At 53.6% G+C, this 19940-nt stretch overlaps 1 protein-coding gene across 4 annotated transcripts in view; it reads left to right on the top strand.

Moving 5' to 3' along the window:
- The window catches only part of LOC134928692 (zinc finger protein 84-like), a 284461-nt gene that overhangs the window by 48140 nt on the left and 216381 nt on the right, over positions 1 to 19940 (top strand). For all 4 annotated transcript variants that reach the window (XM_063924696.1, XM_063924695.1, XM_063924697.1 and 1 more), the window contains exon 2: positions 7941 to 8058. In XM_063924696.1, the coding sequence (XP_063780766.1) occupies positions 7941 to 8058 (118 nt within the window). The remainder of the gene's footprint in view (positions 1 to 7940; positions 8059 to 19940) is intronic.

Below are 19940 nucleotides of genomic sequence, written 5' to 3'. Positions count from 1 at the left end.
ACTGGAAGCTTCCAGCATCCTATGGAACGTTTTGATAGAGGTATTATGAGACACTGGGTCAAACCTTGATTTGGGACCCAGTTTCTGTAACCTCTGTGGCAGTGGGGTCTTTGCAGGGGCTGCAGGCTGTTTACTAAAGTGCTCCTTCAATGTTAAAGTGCGGTGCAATTTATAGGTGTTAACCTTCCATCTAAAATCATCTCCAAAGTTGGTAGGCACAAACGTGAGACCCTTATTGAGTACCCTCTCTTCAGCCTGTGTCAATGGTGTGAACGAGAGGTTGAAAATTAACGTTTCTTTCCTTTCGGGGGTTTTGTCTTGTTTTTGCCTTTTATTTTGTCCACCTCTTCTGGTGCTTCGGCGTTTCCTACCCGTGCCGCGATCCCAGCACGGGTTCTTGTCCCTAAAGGGGTCCCCCGTTGTGAACCAGCTGTTGAAGACCCTCGAACATCATCAGAGTCACTAGCTGAGGTCGTGTTGCCCTCCGGGGCCTATACTTGAAAGGTGGTCGAGGCCTGTTATTAGTGTTTGAGGAGTTGCCCAACCACGGGTACACTCTGTGTTGTGTATAGTCCATTTGAACTTTATTAAATTTTTCTTTTTTAAATTTTAACAAATTAATTCTGTACTGTTCCACCTGGGTTTCCAATTTCTCCAATAGGACCTTAGACTGCTCAGATGTCAACAATGCACTATGTTCAGCTTCAAGATTGGTAATGAGCCCTTTTGTTTTCTCTACTTCTCTGGTAGACTCCTCTATTACCAGGAGAATTAGATCCATAGAGCACTTGTTAAGTACCTGGATCCATCTTTTACAGAATTCCATGTTGTGGCGTCCAATAGTGGGTACATTATGGACCCTGAAGCCTCTCGGCAGCTGTTTGGCCCTGAAGTAATCCGATAGTGTTCGACTGTGGTAGATATAATCTATCTCACGTTTCTTAAGGCGTAACAGTTCCTTGACGGCCTCTGAACTAGTTGTAACAACTCCTTCTGCGAAGGCTGGTTCCTTGTGTAAAATGGCTTCTGCTTCCAAATCTGAGAAGCTTAATGTCTCAAGGGTGTCACAGTGTAAGAGAAATGAGGAAACATCGTTGGAATCGGGTACTGCAGATGCCATGGTGCAAAAAGATAAAGTGCTGGTGCTTAATTCAGTGCATCAATGCTTGATGAAAACTTGCCTTGCTGACAGGCTCACCGTGCTGTGTTCGTGAATTGTGCGTGAATCCTGGAGAAATGAAGAAATACTTGGTCCAGCAGGACTCAGTGTGGTGCCTTGGGCTAGGGGCCTTAATGCAAAAGGCAATGCATGCGGCTCCCAAATATTTCTGTGCAATGGCCCCGGCACTCACGTAATCCACCGTAGAATATGTCTCGCTCCTGTGCCCTCCCCCTCCGGGGGTCTCCCTCCGGTACAGACAGCAGTAGAAAAAAGAGGCGGCACTCGGAGACTGTGTAATCAAAGTGTATAAAACGAAAGTGGCATCAACGTTTCGGGGACCAATTCCCCTTCTTCAGGATAAAGTGACAGTGCATTAAACAGTGCTTAAATACCATTTCCCTTTACTCACCCCCCTTCACGTGCATGCAATCTTCTTAGCGTTTCCAGCTGGTCGCTCGTCTGAGCCTCCGCCCGGCGCTTCCGCTCGCGTCAGTGTAACCAGGAAATGACGTCGCGGGAACCCTCCGATGCGACCATGGAAACACTGTAATTATATATATTTCTCTTCTCTTACGTCCTAGAGGATGCTGGGGACTCCGTAAGGACCATGGGGTATAGACGGGCTCCGCAGGAGATAGGGCACCTAAAAAGAACTTTTACTATGGGTGTGCACTGGCTCCTCCCTCTATGCCCCTCCTCCAGACCTCAGTTAGATCCTGTGCCCAGAGGAGAATGGGTGCACTGCAGACAGCTCTCCAGAGTTTTCTGTTGAAAAAGAATTTGTTAGGTTTTTTATTTTCAGGGAGTCCTGTTGGCAACAGGCTCCCTGCATCGTGGGACTGAGGGGAGAGAAGCAGAGCTGGCTTGTCAAGTTGGGCACTGCTTCTAAGGCTACTGGACACCATTAGCTCCAGAGGGAGTCGGAACACAGGTCTCACCTGGGGTTCGTCCCGGAGCCGCGCCGCCGTCGTCCTCCTCACAGATGCCGAAGGCAGAAGACATCTTAGGCGGCAGAAGACATCAGATCTTCACAGCGGTAGCGGTAAGCTGCGCGCCATTGCTCCCAGTCACACACACAGAGCAGCACTGAAGGGTGCAGGGCGCAGGGGGGGGGCGCCCTGGGCAGCAATAAACCTCACATTTTGGCCAAAAACAGTTTGATTAGGCTACGGAGACAGTAAATCTAAGATCCCCCGCCATTTTATTGAAAAATCACTAAGACCGAAGCCCGCCGTCGGGTGGGCGGGGCTTAATCCTCAGCACTAACCAGCGCCATTTTCTCCACAGAAACTGCATGAGATACGCTGGCTCCCTGGTCTCTCCCCTGCTGAACTTCACAGGCTGGGAAAAAGAGGAGGGGGGCACATTAGCGACGCAGTGAGTGGGAATTGGCATATTATATATAAAAAAGCGCTATCTGGTATATATATTCCAGTGTTTTTAAGCGCTGGTGTGTGCTGGCATACTCTCTCTCTGTCTCTCCTAAGGGCCTGGTTGCGGTTTTGTCCCCTTATAGGTTAATCCCTGTGTGTGTGGGGTGTCGGTACGTGTGTGTCGACATGTCTGAGGCGGAAGGCTTCTCCAAGGAGGCGGTGGAGCAAATGAGTGGTGTGTCCCCGTCGGTTGTGCCGACTCCGGATTGGATGGACATGTGGCATATGTTGAATGCAAGTGTGGCATCTTTACATAAAAGGCTTGATAAGGCTGATTTAGGGGGGACATCAGGGGGTCAATCCTCGGATTGGACCGACTCACAGGGCCCGTCGGGGTCTCAAAAGCGTCCCTTAACACAAGACACTACTACCGACACGGATTCTGATTCCAGTGTCGACTATGACGAAGTAAAATTGCACCCTAGGGTGACTAAAACCATTCAGTGTATGATTGTGGCAATAAGGGATGTGTTGCATATTGAGGATGAACCCTCGGTCCCCGACACAAGGGTACACATGTTTAAGGAAAAGAAACAGATTATTAATTTTCCCACATCTCATGAATTAAATGATTTCTTTGGGAAAGCTTGGGAGACTCCGGAAAAGAGACCGCAGATCCCCAAAAGAATTTATATGGCATACCCCTTCCCTAAGCAGGATAGGGAAATTTGGGAATCACCCCCCCACTGTGGACAAGGCCCTGACGCGCTTGTCCAAGAAAGTGGCGCTACCGTCTCCTGACACAGCGGCCCTTAAGGACCCTGCAGATCGCAGGCAAGAAACTACCTTAAAGTGTATTTATTCTCATACGGGGGCTGTGCTACGACCGACAATTGCGTCGGCATGGGTGTGAAGCGCAATTGCAGCTTGGACAGATGAGCTGACAGATCAATTTGATAATATGGATAAGGATACTATATTCTTAACTCTAGCCCATATAAAATATGCAGTCTTATTTATGAGGGATGCTCAAAGGGACATTGGATTGCTAGCTTCTAGGGCCAATGCCATGTCTGTCTCAGCGAGAAGATCCTTATGGACTCGCCAATGGACGGGTGATGCGGATTCCAAAAAACATATGTAAGTACTACCCTATAAGGGTGATGTATTGTTTGGGGATGGGCTGACGGACCTGGTTTCCACAGCTACAGCAGGTAAATCAAATTTTTTACCATATATTCCCCAACAGCAAAAGAAAGTAACACCCTATCAGATGCAGTCCTTTCGGTCGCACAAGTCCAAAAGAGTTCGGGGATCCTCTTTCCTCGCCAGAGGTAAGGGCAGAGGCCAGAGAGCACCTGCTTCGGCAGGTGCCCAGGAACAAAAGTCCTCCCCGGCTGCTCCAAAAACCACAGCATGACGCTGGGGCTCCCCTGAGGGAGTCCGCACCGGTGGGGGCACGTCTTCGACTTTTCAGTCAGGCTGGGTCAGTTCGGACCTGAATCCCTGGGTGTTGGAAATAGTTTCCCAGGGTTACAAATTGGAATTCGAGGAGGTGCCCCCGCGCCGATTTTTCAAATCGGCCCTACCAGCTTCCACATCGGAAAGGGATGTAGTGTTAGCTGCAATTCAAACGCTGTGTATACAGCAAGTGATAATCAAGGTTCCCCTGCACCAGCAGGGAAGAGGTTACTACTCAACCCTATTTGTGGTCCGGAAACCGGACGGTTCGGTCAGACCTATTTTGAATCTGAAATCCCTAAACCTGTACATAAAAAGATTCAAATTCAAAATGGAATCTCTCAGAGCGATAATAGCCAACATGGAGGAGGGGGAGTTTATGGTGTCTCTGGACATAAAGGATACGTACCTTCATGTCCCCATATATGCCCACCATCAGGAATACCTGAGATTCGCTGTACAGGATTGTCATTACCAATTTCAAACGTTGCCGTTTGGACTCTCCACGGCACCGAGGATTTTCACCAAGATAATGGCGGAAATGATGGTGGTCCTGCGGAAGCATGGGAGTCACAATTATCCCATACTTGGACGATCTCCTGATAAAAGCGAGATCAAGGGAGAAATTGCTGAGCAGTGTGGCACTCTCTCTGAGAGTGCTCCAGCAACACGGTTGGATTCTAAATCTACCGAAGTCACAGTTGATTCCGACAACTCGACTACCGTTGCTAGGTATGATACTGGATACGGAACAAATGAAGGTCTTCCTCCCAATAGAGAGAGCCCAAGACATCCAGAACATGGTCAGAGACCTGCTAAAACCGAAAAGGGTGTCAGTTCACCAATGCACTCGAGTTCTGGGGAAAATGGTGGCGGCCTATGAGGCCATTCCCTTCGGAAGGTTCCATGCAAGGACTTTTCAATGGGACCTTCTGGACAAGTGGTCCGGGTCCCATCTGCACTTACATCAAAAAAATAACTCTGTCCCCAGGGACCAGAGTGTCCCTCCTGTGGTGGTTGCAAAGTGCTCACCTCCTGGAGGGTCGCAGGTTCGGAATTCAGGATTGGATCCTGGTTACCATGGACGCGAGCCTCCGAGGATGGGGAGCGGTCACACAGGGAAAAAAATTTCAGGGTCTTTGGTCAGACCAGGAGTCCTGTCTACACATCAATGTGTTAGAACTCAGGGCCATTTACAAATGCCTTCGACAAGCGGAGTTTTCTTCGAAACCTACCGGTTCTGATTCAATCAGACAATGTCACAGCAGTGACTCATGTGAACCGCCAAGGCGGGACAAGAAGCAGAGTCGCGATGGCGGAAGCCACAAGGATCCTTCGCTGGGCGGAAAATCATGTAAGCGCTCTGTCGACTGTCTTCATTCCGGGAGTGGACAACTGGGAAGCAGACTTCTTCAGCAGACACGATCTCCATCCAGGAGAGTTGGGACTTCATCAAGAAGTCTTTGCAGACGTAACACGTCTTTTGGGAACTCCTCAAATAGACATGATGGCGTCACGCCTCAACAATAAACTTTGGAGGTATTGCGCCAGGTCTCGGGACCCTCAGGCAGTAGCAGTAGACGCTCTAGTAACACCATGGTTGTTCAAATCGGTCTACGTGTTTCCTCCTCTTCCTCTCATCACAAAAGTGTTGAGGATCATAAGACGAAGAAGAGTACAGACGATACTCGTTGTCCCAGACTGGCCTCGAAGGGCCTGGTACTCTGATCTACAAGAGATGCTCACAGGAGATCCCTGGCCTCTTCCTCTGAGGGAAGACTTGTTGCAGCAGGGGCCCTGTGTATTTCGAGACTTACCGCGGTTACGTTTGACGGCATGGCGGTTGAACGCCGAATCCTAGCGAAAAAGGGGATTCCGGAAGAGGTCATCCCTACTTTAATAAAGGCTAGGAAGGAGGTGATGGTAAAACATTATCACCGTATCTGGCGAAAGTATGTGTCTTGGTGTGAGACCAACCGCTTAACAAGGTTGAGTTGAAATTTCTTACCTGGAAGGTGGTCATGTTGTTGGCCTTAGCATCAGCAAGGCGAGTGTCAGAATTGGCGGCTTTGTCACACAAGAGCCCCTACTTGATTTTTCATGTGGATCGAGCTGAATTGAGGACGTCCGCAATTTTTGCCTAAAGTGGTTTCTTCGTTCCATATGAATCAACCTATTGTGGTGCCTGTGGCTACAAGTGACCTGGAGGATTCCAGATCCCTGGACGTAGTCAGGGCCTTAAAATTTTATGTAGCCAGGACGGCTAGAATTAGGAAAACAGAGGCTCTGTTTGTTCTGTATGCGGCCAATAAGATTGGCGCTCCTGCTTCGAAGCAGACTATTGCTCGCTGGATCTGTAATACGATTCAGCAGGCTCATTCTACGGCTGGATTGCCGGTACCAAATTCGGTTAAGGCACATTCCACAAGGAAGGTGGGCTCTTCTTGGGCGGCTGCCCGGGGCGTCTCGGCATTACAACTTTGCAGAGCGGCGACTTGGTCGGGGTCAAACACTTTTGCTAAATTCTACAAGTTTGATACCCTGGCTGATGAGGACCTAGCGTTTGCTCAGTCGGTGCTGCAGAGTCATCCGCACTCTCCCGCCCGATTGGATGCTTTGGTATAAACCCCATGGTCCTTACGGAGTCCCCAGCATCCTCTAGGACGTAAGAGAAAATAAGAATTTACTCACCAGTAATTCTTTTTCTCCTAGTCCGTAGAGGATGCTGGGCGCCCGTCCCAGTGCGGAAACTCTGCAAGACTTGTATATAGTTGTTGCTTACATAAGGGTTATGTTACAGTTGGAATAGGTCTTGGACCGTTACTGTCGTTTGTTCATACGGTTAACTGGTTATGTATGGTCCAGGTTACATGGTATGATTGGTGTGGGCTGGTATGAATCTTGCCCTTGGATTTCTAAATCCTGCCTTGGATTGTCCATCTCCTCTGGGCACAGTTCTCGAACTGATGTCTGGAGGAGGGGCATAGAGGGAGGAGCCAGTGCACACCCTTAGTCAAAGTTCTTTTTAGGTGCCCTATCTGCTGCGGAGCCCGTCTATACCCCATGGTCCTTACGGAGTCCCCAGCATCCTCTACGGACTAGGAGAAATAGATTTACTGGTAGGTTTAAAATCTTATATATATATATCCTGTGGTGCACAGCAGTGGTATGTGTGTGTGTGTGTATCCTGTGGTGTGTGTGTGTGAATCCTGTGGTGTGTGTGTGTGCATCCTGTGGTGTGTGTGTGTGTATCCTGTGGTGTGTGTGTGTGAATCCTGTGGTGTGTGTGTGTATCCTGTGGTGTGTGTGTGTGTATCCCGTGGCGCTCAGCAGTGGTGTGTGTGTGTGTGTGTGTGTGTGTATCCCGTGGCGCTCAGCAGTGGTGTGTGTGTGTGTGTATCCTGTGGTGTGTGTGTGTATCCCGTGGCGCTCAGCAGTGGTGTGTGTGTGTGTGTGTGTGTGTGCATCCTGTGGTGTGTGTGTGTGTATCCCGTGGCGCTCAGCAGTGGTGTGTGTGTGTGTGTGTGTGTGTGTGTGTGTGTGTGTGTGTGTGCATCCTGTGGTGTGTGTGTGTGTATCCCGTGGCGCTCAGCAGTGGTGTGTGTGTGTGTGTGTGTGCATCCTGTGGTGTGTGTGTGTGTGTGTGTGTGTGTGTGTGTGTGTGTGTGCATCCTATGGTGTGTGTGTGTGTGTGTGTTTGTGTGTGTATCCCGTGGCGCTCAGCAGTGGTGTGTGTGTGTATCCCGTGGCGCTCAGCAGTGGTGTGTGTGTGTGTGTGTGTGTGTGTGTGTGTGTGTATCCTGTGGTGTGTGTGTGTCCCGTGGAGTCCGCTCCCAGCTGTAGTGTGTGCACCTGTGACGTGAATCCTGGCTGCAGGTATTATATAGCGCTCTGCAATGTACAACGCTGATACTGAGCTCTCTTATTTATGGTTTATCACCCAGCGCTGTGATGTCCCTGTGACCACGTGCGGAGTGTTATATGGACTTCCAGGAAAGATGGCGGAGACCGTTCTGCAGGGGCGTGATGATGGCGAGTTCGACCTTGATCTGTTCTTCTTCGGTATGTGGGAATTGTTTCTATTCTATTATCAGTTACCAAAGTACATATCCCAGGTGGCACCTCTGTCTATTCCTGACTACAGGGCAGAGGGCACAGGGCAGGGGGCACAGGGCAGAGCGGGGAGGGCTTGTCTGATGCAGGGACATATACCAGGTGGCACCCCTGTCTTTTCTGACTGCGGGGGGCGCAGGGCAGAGCGGGGAGGGCTTGTCTGATGCAGGGACATATACCAGGTGGCACCCCTGTCTTTCCTGACTGCGGGGGGCACAGGGCAGAGCGGGGAGGGCTTGTCTGATGCAGGGACATATACCAGGTGGCACCCCTGTCTTTCCTGACTGCGGGGGGCACAGGGCAGAGCGGGGAGGGCTTGTCTGATGTAGGGACATATACCAGGTGGCACCCCTGTCTTTCCTGACTACAGGGCGGGGGGCGCAGGGCAGAGCGGGGAGGGCTTGTCTGATGCAGGGACATATACCAGGTGGCACCCCTGTCTTTCCTGACTGCGGGGGGCACAGGGCAGAGCGGGGGGGGGCTTGTCTAATGAAGGGACATATCCCAGGTGGCACCCCTGTCTTTCCTGACTGCGGGGGGCACAGGGCAGAGCGGGGAGAGCTTGTCTGATGCAGGGACATATACCAGGTGGCACCCCTGTCTTTCCTGACTGCGGGGGGCACAGGGCAGAGCGGGGAGGGCTTGTCTGATGCAGGGACATATACCAGGTGGCACCCCTGTCTTTCCTGACTGCGGGGGGCACAGGGCAGAGCGGGGGGGGGGCTTGTCTGATGCAGGGACATATACCAGGTGGCACCCCTGTCTTTCCTGACTGCGGGGTGCACAGGGCAGATTGGGGGGGGGGGGGGGGCTTGTCTGATGCAGGGACATATACCAGGTGGCACCCCTGTTTCTCTATCGTCCTAAGTGGATGCTGGGGTTCCTGAAAGGACCATGGGGAATAGCGGCTCCGCAGGAGACAGGGCACAAAAAAGTAAAGCTTTACTAGGTCAGGTGGTGTGCACTGGCTCCTCCCCCTATGACCCTCCTCCAGACTCCAGTTAGATTTTGTGCCCGAACGAGAAGGGTGCAATCTAGGTGGCTCTCCTAAAGAGCTGCTTAGAGAAAGTTTAGTTTAGGTTTTTTTTTTCTTTACAGTGAGTCCTGCTGGCAACAGGATCACTGCAACGTGGGACTTAGGGGGAAAGTAGTAAACTCACCTGCATGCAGAGTGGATTTGCTGCTTGGCTACTGGACACCATTAGCTCCAGAGGGATCGAACACAGGCCCAGCCGTGGAGTCCGGTCCCGGAGCCGCGCCGCCGACCCCCTTGCAGATGCTGAAGCGTGAAGAGGTCCGGAAACCGGCGGCTGAAGACTCCTCAGTCTTCATAAGGTAGCGCACAGCACTGCAGCTGTGCGCCATTTTCCTCTCAGCACACTTCACTGGGCAGTCACTGAGGGTGCAGAGCGCTGGGGGGGGGCGCTCTGAGAGGCAAATATAAACCTTATACAAGGCTAAAAATACCTCACATATAGCCCATAGGGGCTATATGGAGATATTTAACCCCTGCCTGACTGGAAAAATAGCGGGAGAAGAACCCGCCGAAAAAGGGGCGGGGCCTATCTCCTCAGCACACGGCGCCATTTTCTGTCACAGCTCCGCTGGTCAGAACGGCTCCCAGGTCTCTCCCCTGCACTGCACTACAGAAACAGGGTAAAACAGAGAGGGGGGGCACATTAATGGCTATATATATATATATTAAAGCAGCTATAAGGGAGCACTTAATATAAGGATATCCCTTGTATATATAGCGCTTTGTGGTGTGTGCTGGCAGACTCTCCCTCTGTCTCCCCAAAAGGGCTAGTGGGTCCTGTCTTCATTAGAGCATTCCCTGTGAGTTTGCGGTGTGTGTCGGTACGTGGTGTCGACATGTATGAGGACGATATTGGTGTGGAGGCGGAGCAATTGCCAAATATGCAGATGTCACCCCCCAGGGGGTCGACACCAGAATGGATGCCTTTATTTGTGGAATTACGTGATGGTTTATCTTCCCTTAAACAGTCAGTTGAGGACATGAGGCGGCCGGACAATCAATTAATGCCTGTCCAGGCGCCTCAAACACCGTCAGGGGCTGTAAAACGCCCTTTGCCTCAGTCGGTCGACACAGACCCAGACACGGGCACTGATTCCAGTGACGACGGTAGAAATTCAAACGTATTTTCCAGTAGGGCCACACGTTATATGATTTTGGCAATGAAGGAGACGTTACATTTAGCTGATACTACAGATACCGTAAAACAGGGTATTATGTATGGTGTGAAAAAACTACAAACAGTTTTTCCTGAATCAGAAGAATTAAATGACGTGTGTGATGAAGCGTGGGTTGCTCCTGATAAAAAGTTGATAATTTCAAAAAAGTTATTGGCATTATACCCTTTCCCGCCAGAGGTTAGGGCGCGCTGGGAAACACCCCCTAAGGTGGACAAGGCGCTCACACGCTTATCCAAACAAGTGGCGTTACCCTCTCCTGAGACGGCCGCACTTAAGGATCCATCAGATAGAAAGATGGAAGTTATTCAAAAGAATATATACACACATGCAGGTGTTATACTACGACCAGCTATAGCAACTGCCTGGATGTACAGTGCTGGAGTAGTTTGGTCAGAATCCCTGATTGAAAATATTGATACCCTAGATAGGGACAATGTTTTACTGTCGTTAGAACAAATAAAGGATGCATTTATCTATATGCGTGATGCACAGAGGGATATTTGCACACTGGCATCTCGGGTGAGTGCTATGTCCATTTCAGCCAGAAGAGCCTTATGGACACGACAGTGGACAGGCGATGCGGATTCAAAACGTCACATGGAGGTTTTGCCGTATAAAGGGGAGGAGTTATTTGGAGTTGGTCTATCAGACTTGGTGGCCACGGCTACTGCCGGGAAATCCACTTTTTTACCTCAAGTCACTCCCCAACAGAGAAAGGCACCGACCTTTCAACCGCAGCCTTTTCGCTCCTACAAAAATAAGAGAGCAAAGGGCTTGTCGTACCTGCCACGAGGCAGAGGAAGAGGGAAGAGACACCAACAGGCAGCTCCTTCCCAGGAACAGAAGCCCTCCCCGGCTCCTGCAAAAACCTCAGCATGACGCTGGGGCCTCTCAAGCGGACTCGGGGACAGTGGGGGGCCGTCTCAAAAATTACAGCGCGCAGTGGGCTCACTCGCAGGTAGACCCCTGGATCCTGCAGATAATATCTCAGGGGTACAGGTTGGAATTAGAGACGGATCCTCCTCATCGTTTCCTGAAGTCTGCCTTACCAACCGTCTCTTACGAAAGGGAGAGGGTGTTGGAAGCCATTCACAAGCTGTACGCTCAGCAGGTGATAGTCAAAGTACCCCTATTACAACAAGGAAAGGGGTATTATTCCACTCTATTTGTGGTACCGAAGCCGGATGGCTCGGTAAGGCCTATTCTAAATCTGAAGTCCTTGAACCTCTACATAAAAAAGTTCAAGTTCAAGATGGAGTCACTCAGAGCAGTGATAGCGAACCTGGAAGAAGGGGACTTTATGGTATCCTTGGACATCAAGGATGCGTATCTACACGTTCCGATTTACCCCGCACACCAGGGGTACCTCAGGTTCATTGTTCAAAACTGTCACTATCAGTTTCAGACGCTGCCGTTCGGATTGTCCACGGCGCCTCGGGTCTTTACCAAGGTAATGGCCGAGATGATGATTCTTCTTCGAAGAAAAGGCGTATTAGTTATCCCATACTTGGACGATCTCCTAATAAGGGCAAGGTCCAGAGAACAGCTGGAGACAGCTTTAGCACTATCTCAAGAGGTGCTAAGACAACACGGGTGGATTCTGAATATTCCAAAATCCCATTTAATCCCGACAACTCGTCTGCTGTTCCTAGGAATGATTCTGGACACGGTTCAGAAAAAGGTTTTCCTTCCAGAGGAAAAAGCCAAGGAGTTATCCGATCTGGTCAGGAACCTCCTAAAACCAGGAAAAGTGTCAGTACATCAATGCACAAGAGTCCTGGGAAAAATGGTGGCTTCTTACGAAGCAATTCCATTCGGCAGATTCCATGCAAGAATATTCCAAAGGGATCTGTTGGACAAATGGTCAGGGTCGCATCTGCAGATGCACCTGCGAATAACCCTGTCACCAAAGACAAGGGTGTCACTTCTGTGGTGGTTGCAGAAGGCTCACCTATTAGAAGGCCGCAGATTCGGCATTCAGGATTGGATCCTGGTGACCACGGACGCCAGCCTGAGAGGCTGGGGAGCAGTCACACAAGGAAGAAACTTCCAGGGAGTATGGACGAGTCTGGAAAAGTCTCTTCACATAAACATTCTGGAACTAAGAGCAATCTACAATGCTCTAAGCCAGGCGGAACTTCTCCTGCAAGGAAAGCCGGTGTTGATTCAGTCGGACAACATCACGGCGGTCGCCCATGTAAACAGGCAGGGCGGCACAAGAAGCAGGAGTGCAATGGCAGAAGCTGCCAAGATTCTTCGCTGGGCGGAGAATCACGTGATAGCACTGTCAGCAGTGTTCATCCCGGGCGTGGACAACTGGGAAGCAGACTTCCTCAGCAGACACGATCTTCATCCGGGAGAGTGGGGTCTACATCCAGAAGTCTTCAACATGTTAATAGACCGTTGGGAAAGACCAATTGTAGACATGATGGCGTCTCGCCTCAACAAAAAACTGGACAAATATTGCGCCAGGTCAAGAGATCCACAGGCAATAGCTGTGGACGCACTGGTAACTCCTTGGGTGTACCAGTCAGGGTATGTGTTTCCTCCTCTGCCGCTCATACCAAAGGTATTGAAGATCATACGGCAAAGAAGAGTAAGAACAATACTAGTGGTTCCGGATTGGCCGAGAAGGACTTGGTATCCGGAACTTCAAGAGATGCTCACGGACGAACCGTGGCCTCTACCTCTGAGAAGGGACCTGCTACAGCAGGGTCCCTGTCTTTTTCAAGACTTACCGCGGCTGCGTTTGACGGCATGGCGGTTGAACGCCAGATCCTAAAAGGGAAAGGCATTCCAGAAGAAGTCATTCCTACCTTGATTAAGGCACGGAAGGAAGTCACCGTGAAACATTATCACCGCATTTGGCGAAAATATGTAGCGTGGTGCGAGGATCGGAGGGTTCCGACGGAGGAATTCCAACTGGGTCGTTTCCTACATTTCCTGCAATCAGGATTATCTATGGGTCTCAAATTGGGATCCATTAAGGTTCAAATTTCGGCCCTGTCAATATTCTTCCAAAAAGAATTGGCCTCTGTCCCTGAGGTCCAGACTTTTGTCAAGGGAGTACTGCATATACAGCCTCCTGTGGTGCCTCCGGTGGCACCGTGGGATCTAAATGTAGTTTTAGATTTCCTCAAATCCCATTGGTTTGAACCATTGAAAAAGGTGGATTTGAAATATCTCACATTGAAAGTGACTATGTTACTAGCCCTGGCCTCTGCCAGGAGAGTATCTGAATTGGCGGCTTTATCTTATAAAAGTCCTTATCTAATCTTCCATTCGGATAGGGCAGAACTGCGGACTCGTCCGCATTTTCTCCCTAAAGTGGTATCAGCATTTCATCTGAACCAACCTATTGTGGTGCCTGCGGCCACTAGCGACTTGGAGGACTCCAAGTTGTTGGACGTTGTCAGAGCCTTAAAAATATACATTGCAAGGACGGCTGGAGTCAGAAAATCTGACTCGCTGTTTATATTGTATGCACCCAACAAGTTGGGCGCACCTGCTTCTAAGCAGTCGATTGCTCGTTGGATTTGTAACACAATTCAACTTGCACATTCTGTGGCAGGCCTGCCACAGCCTAAAACTGTAAAAACCCACTCCACAAGGAAGGTGGGCTCATCTTGGGCGGCTGCCCGAGGGGTCTCGGCATTACAACTCTGCCGAGCAGCTACGTGGTCGGGGGAGAACACGTTTGTAAAATTTTACAAATTTGATACCCTGGCAAAGGAGGACCTGGAGTTCTCTCATTCGGTGCTGCAGAGTCATCCGCACTCTCCCGCCCGTTTGGGAGCTTTGGTATAATCCCCATGGTCCTTTCAGGAACCCCAGCATCCACTTAGGACGATAGAGAAAATAAGAATTTACTTACCGATAATTCTATTTCTCGGAGTCCGTAGTGGATGCTGGGCGCCCATCCCAAGTGCGGATTATCTGCAATACTTGTACATAGTTATTGTTAACTAATTCGGGTTATTGTTAAGGAGCCATCTTTAAGAGGCCCTTTCTGTTGTCATACTGTTAACTGGGTTTAGATCACAAGTTGTACGGTGTGATTGGTGTGGCTGGTATGAGTCTTACCCGGGATTCAAAATGCCTCCCTTATTGTGTATGCTCGTCCGGGCACAGTACCTAACTGGAGTCTGGAGGAGGGTCATAGGGGGAGGAGCCAGTGCACACCACCTGACCTAGTAAAGCTTTACTTTTTTGTGCCCTGTCTCCTGCGGAGCCGCTATTCCCCATGGTCCTTTCAGGAACCCCAGCATCCACTACGGACTCCGAGAAATAGAATTATCGGTAAGTAAATTCTTATTTTTTCCTGACTGCGGGGGGCACAGGGCAGAGCGGGGAGGGCTTGTCTGATGCAGGGACATATACCAGGTGGCACCCCTGTCTTTCCTGACTGCGGGGGGCACAGGGCAGAGCGGGGAGGGCTTGTCTGATGCAGGGACATATACCAGGTGGCACCCCTGTCTTTCCTGACTGCGGGGGGCACAGGGCAGAGCGGGGAGGGCTTGTCTGATGCAGGGACATATCCCAGGTGGCACCCCTGTCTATTCCTGACTACAGGGCGGGGGGCGCAGGGCAGAGCGGGGAGGGCTTGTCTGATGCAGGGACATATACCAGGTGGCACCCATGTCTTTCCTGACTGCGGGGGGCACAGGGCAGAGCGGGGAGGGCTTGTCTGATGCAGGGACATATACCAGGTGGCACCCCTGTCTTTCCTGACTGCGGGGGGCACAGGGCAGAGCGGGGAGGGCTTGTCTGATGCAGGGACATATACCAGGTGGCACCCCTGTCTTTCCTGACTGCGGGGGGCACAGGGCAGAGCGGGGAGGGCTTGTCTGATGCAGGGACATATACCAGGTGGCACCCCTGTCTATTCCTGACTGCGGGGGGCACAGGGCACAGCGGGGAGGGCTTGTCTGATGCAGGGACATATACCAGGTGGCACCCCTGTCTTTCCTGACTGCGGGGGCGCAGGGCAGAGCGGGGAGGGCTTGTCTGATGCAGGGACATATACCAGGTGGCACCCCTGTCTTTCCTGACTGCGGGGGGCGCAGGGCAGAGCGGGAGGGCTTGTCTGATGCAGGGACATATACCAGGTGGCACCCCTGTCTTTCCTGACTGCGGGGGGCGCCGGGCAGAGCGGGGAGGGCTTGTCTGATGCAGGGACATATACCAGGTGGCACCCCTGTCTTTCCTGACTGCGGGGGGCGCAGGGCAGAGCGGGGAGGGCTTGTCTGATGCAGGGACATATACCAGGTGGCACCCCTGTCTTTCCTGACTGCGGGGGGCGCAGGGCAGAGCGGGGAGGGCTTGTCTGATGCAGGGACATATACCAGGTGGCACCCCTGTCTTTCCTGACTGCGGGGGGCACAGGGCAGAGCGGGGAGGGCTTGTCTGATGTAGGGACATATACCAGGTGGCACCCCTGTCTTTCCTGACTACAGGGCGGGGGGCACAGGGCAGAGCGGGGAGGGCTTGTCTGATGCAGGGACATATCCCAGGTGGCACCCCTGTCTATTCCTGACTACAGGGCGGGGGGCGCAGGGAAGAGCGGGAAGGACTTGTCTGATGCAGGGACATATACCAGGTGGCACCCCTGTCTATTCCTGACTGCGGGGGGCACAGGGCAGAGCGGGGGTGGGCTTGTTTGATGCAGGGACATATACCAGGTGGCATCCCAGTCTATTCCTGACTACAGGGCAGAGGGCACAGGGCAGGGGGCACAGGGCAGAGCGGGGAGGGCTTGTCTGATGCAGGGACATATACCAGGTGGCACCCCTGTCTATTCCTGACTGCGGGGGGCACAGGGCAGAGCGGGGAGGGCTTGTCTGATGCAGGGACATATACCAGGTAGCACCCCTGTCTTTCCTGACTGCGGGGGGCACAGGGCAGAGCGGGGAGGGCTTGTCTGATGCAGGGACATATACCAGGTGGCACCCCTGTCTATTCCTGACTGCGGGGGGCACAGGGCAGAGCGGGGAGGGCTTGTCTGATGCAGGGACATATACCAGGAGGCACCCCTGTCTATTCCTGACTGCGGGGGGCACAAGGCAGAGCGGGGGGGGGCTTGTCTGATGCAGGGAGATATACCAGGTGGCACCCCTGTCTATTCCTGACTGCGGGGGGCACAGGGCAGAGCGGGGGTGGGCTTGTTTGATGCAGGGACATATACCAGGTGGCATCCCAGTCTATTCCTGACTACAGGGCAGAGGGCACAGGGCAGGGGGCACAGGGCAGAGCGGGGAGGGCTTGTCTGATGCAGGGACATATACCAGGTGGCACCCCTGTCTATTCCTGACTGCGGGGGGCACAGGGCAGAGCGGGGAGGGCTTGTCTGATGCAGGGACATATACCAGGTAGCACCCCTGTCTTTCCTGACTGCGGGGGGCACAGGGCAGAGCGGGGAGGGCTTGTCTGATGCAGGGACATATACCAGGTGGCACCCCTGTCTTTCCTGACTGCGGGGGCACAGGGCAGAGCGGGTGGTGGGGGGAGGGCTTGCCTGATGCAGGGACATATACCGGGTGGCACCCCTGTCTTTCCTGACTGCGGGGGGCACAGGGCAGAGCGGGGAAGGCTTGTCTGATGCAGGGACATTTACCAGGTGGCACCCCTGTCTTTCCTGACTGCGGGGGGCACAGGGCAGAGCGGGGAGGGCTTGTCTGATGCAGGGACATATACCAGGTGGCACCCCTGTCTTTCCTGACTGCGGGGGGCACAGGGCAGAGCGGGGAGGGCTTGTCTGATGCAGGGACATATACCAGGTGGCACCCCTGTCTTTCCTGACTGCGGGGGGCACAGGGCAGAGCGGGGAGGGCTTGTCTGATGCAGGGACATATACCAGGTGGCACCCCTGTCTTTCCTGACTGCGGGGGGCACAGGGCAGAGCGGGGAGGGCTTGTCTGATGCAGGGACATATACCAGGTGGCACCCCTGTCTTTCCTGACTGCGGGGGACACAGGGCACAGCGGGGAGGGCTTGTCTGATGCAGGGACATATACCAGGTGGCACCCCTGTCTATTCCTGACTGCGGGGGGCACAGGGCAGAGCGGGGAGGGCTTGTCTGATGCAGGGACCTATACCAGGTGGCACCCCTGTCTTTACTGACTGCGGGGGGCACAGGGCAGAGCGGGGAGGGCTTGTCTGATGCAGGGACATATACCAGGTGGCACCCCTGTCTATTCCTGACTGCGGGGGCACAGGGCAGAGCGGGGGAGGCTTGTCTGATGCAGGGACATATACCAGGTGGCACCCCTGTCTATTCCTGACTGCGGGGGGCACAGGGCAGAGCGGGGGGGGGGCTTGTCTGATGCAGGGACATATACCAGGTGGCACCCCAGTCTATTCCTGGCTATAGGGCAGAGGGCACAGGGCAGAGCGGGGAGGGCTTGTCTGATGCAGGGACATATACCAGGTGGCACCCCTGTCTATTCCTGACTGCGGGGGGCACAGGGCAGAGCGGGGAGGGCTTGTCTGATGCAGGGACATATACCAGGTGGCACCCCTGTCTTTCCTGACTGCGGGGGCACAGGGCAGAGCGGGGAGGGCTTGTCTGATGCAGGGACATATACCAGGTGGCACCCCTGTCTATTCCTGACTGCGGGGGGCACAGGGCAGAGCGGGGAGGGCTTGTCTGATGCAGGGACATATACCAGGTGGCACCCCTGTCTTTCCTGACTTCGTGGGCACAGGGCAGAGCGGGGAGGGCTTGTCTGATGCAGGGACATATACCAGGTGGCACCCCTGTCTTTCCTGACTGCGGGGGGCACAGGGCAGAGCGGGGAGGGCTTGTCTGATGCAGGGACATATACCAGGTGGCACCCCTGTCTTTCCTGACTGCGGGGGGCACAGGGCACAGCGGGGAGGGCTTGTCTGATGCAGGGACATATACCAGGTGGCACCCCTGTCTATTCCTGACTGCGGGGGGCACAGGGCACAGCGGGGAGGGCTTGTCTGATGCAGGGACATATACCAGGTGGCACCCCTGTCTATTCCTGACTGCGGAGGGCACAGGGCAGAGCGGGGGGGCTTGTCTGATGCAGGGACATATACCGGGTGGCACCCCTGTCTTTCCTTACTGCGGGGGGCGCAGGGCAGAGCGGGAGGGCTTGTCTGATGTAGGGACATATACCAGGTGGCACCCCTGTCTTTCCTGACTGCGGGGGGCACAGGGCAGAGCGGGGAGGGCTTGTCTGATGCAGGGACATATACCAGGTGGCACCCCTGTCTTTCCTGACTGCGGGGGGCACAGGGCAGAGCGGGGAGGGCTTGTTTGATGCAGGGACATATACCAGGTGGCACCCCTGTCTATTCCTGACTGCGGGGGGCACAGGGCACAGCGGGGAGGGCTTGTCTGATGCAGGGAAATATACCAGGTGGCACCCCTGTCTTTCCTGACTGCGGGGGCACAGGGCAGAGCGGGGAGGGCTTGTCTGATGCAGGGACATATACCAGGTGGCACCCCTGTCTATTCCTGACTGCGGGGGGCACAGGGCAGAGCGGGGAGGGCTTGTCTGATGCAGGGACATATACCGGGTGGCACCCCTGTCTTTCCTGACTGCGGGGGGCACAGGGCAGAGCGGGGGGGAAGGGGGGGCTTGTATGATGAAGGGACATATACCAGGTGGCACCCCTGTCTTTCCTGACTGCGGGGGGCACAGGGCAGAGCGGGAGGGCTTGTCTGATGCAGGGACATATACCAGGTGGCACCCCTGTCTTTCCTGACTGCGGGGGGCACAGGGCAGAGCGGGGAGGGCTTGTCTGATGCAGGGACATATACCAGGTGGCACCCCTGTCTTTCCTGACTGCGGGGGGCACAGGGCAGAGCGGGGGGGCTTGTCTGATGCAGGGACATATACCAGGTGGCACCCCTGTCTTTCCTGACTGCGGGGGGCACAGGGCAGAGCGGTGAGGGCTTGTTTGATGCAGGGACATATACCAGGTGGCACCCCTGTCTTTCCCGACTGCGGGGGGCACAGGGCAGAGCGGGGAGGGCTTGTCTGATGCAGGGACATATACCAGGTGGCACCCCTGTCTTTCCTGACTGCGGAGGGCACAGGGCAGAGCGGTGAGGGCTTGTCTGATGCAGGGACATATACCAGGTGGCACCCCTGTCTTTCCTGACTGCGGGGGGCACAGGGCAGAGCGGGGGGGGCTTGTCTGATGCAGGGACATATACCAGGTGGCACCCCTGTCTTTCCTGACTGCGGGGGGCACAGGGCAGAGCGGGGAGGGCTTGTCTGATGCAGGGACATATACCAGGTGGCACCCCTGTCTTTCCTGACTGCGGAGGGCACAGGGCAGAGCGGGGAGGGCTTGTCTGATGCAGGGACATATACCAGGTGGCACCCCTGTCTTTCCTGACTGCTGGGGGCACAGGGCAGAGCCGGGGGGGGCTTGTCTGATGCAGGGACATATACCAGGTGGCACCCCTGTCTATTCCTGACTGCGGGGGGCACAGGGCAGTGCGGGGAGAGCTTGTCTGATGCAGGGACATATACCAGGTGGCACCCCTGTCTTTCCTGACTGCGGGGGGCAGAGCGGGGAGGGCTTGTCTGATGCAGGGACATATACCAGGTGGCACCCCTGTCTATTCCTGACTGCAG

This window comes from Pseudophryne corroboree, chromosome 5, assembly GCF_028390025.1.
Source record: "Pseudophryne corroboree isolate aPseCor3 chromosome 5, aPseCor3.hap2, whole genome shotgun sequence".
NCBI classification, from domain to species: Eukaryota; Metazoa; Chordata; class Amphibia; order Anura; family Myobatrachidae; genus Pseudophryne; species Pseudophryne corroboree.
The sequence above is the reverse complement of the archived record's forward strand: the minus strand, read 5'-3'. Positions and strand labels throughout refer to the sequence as shown.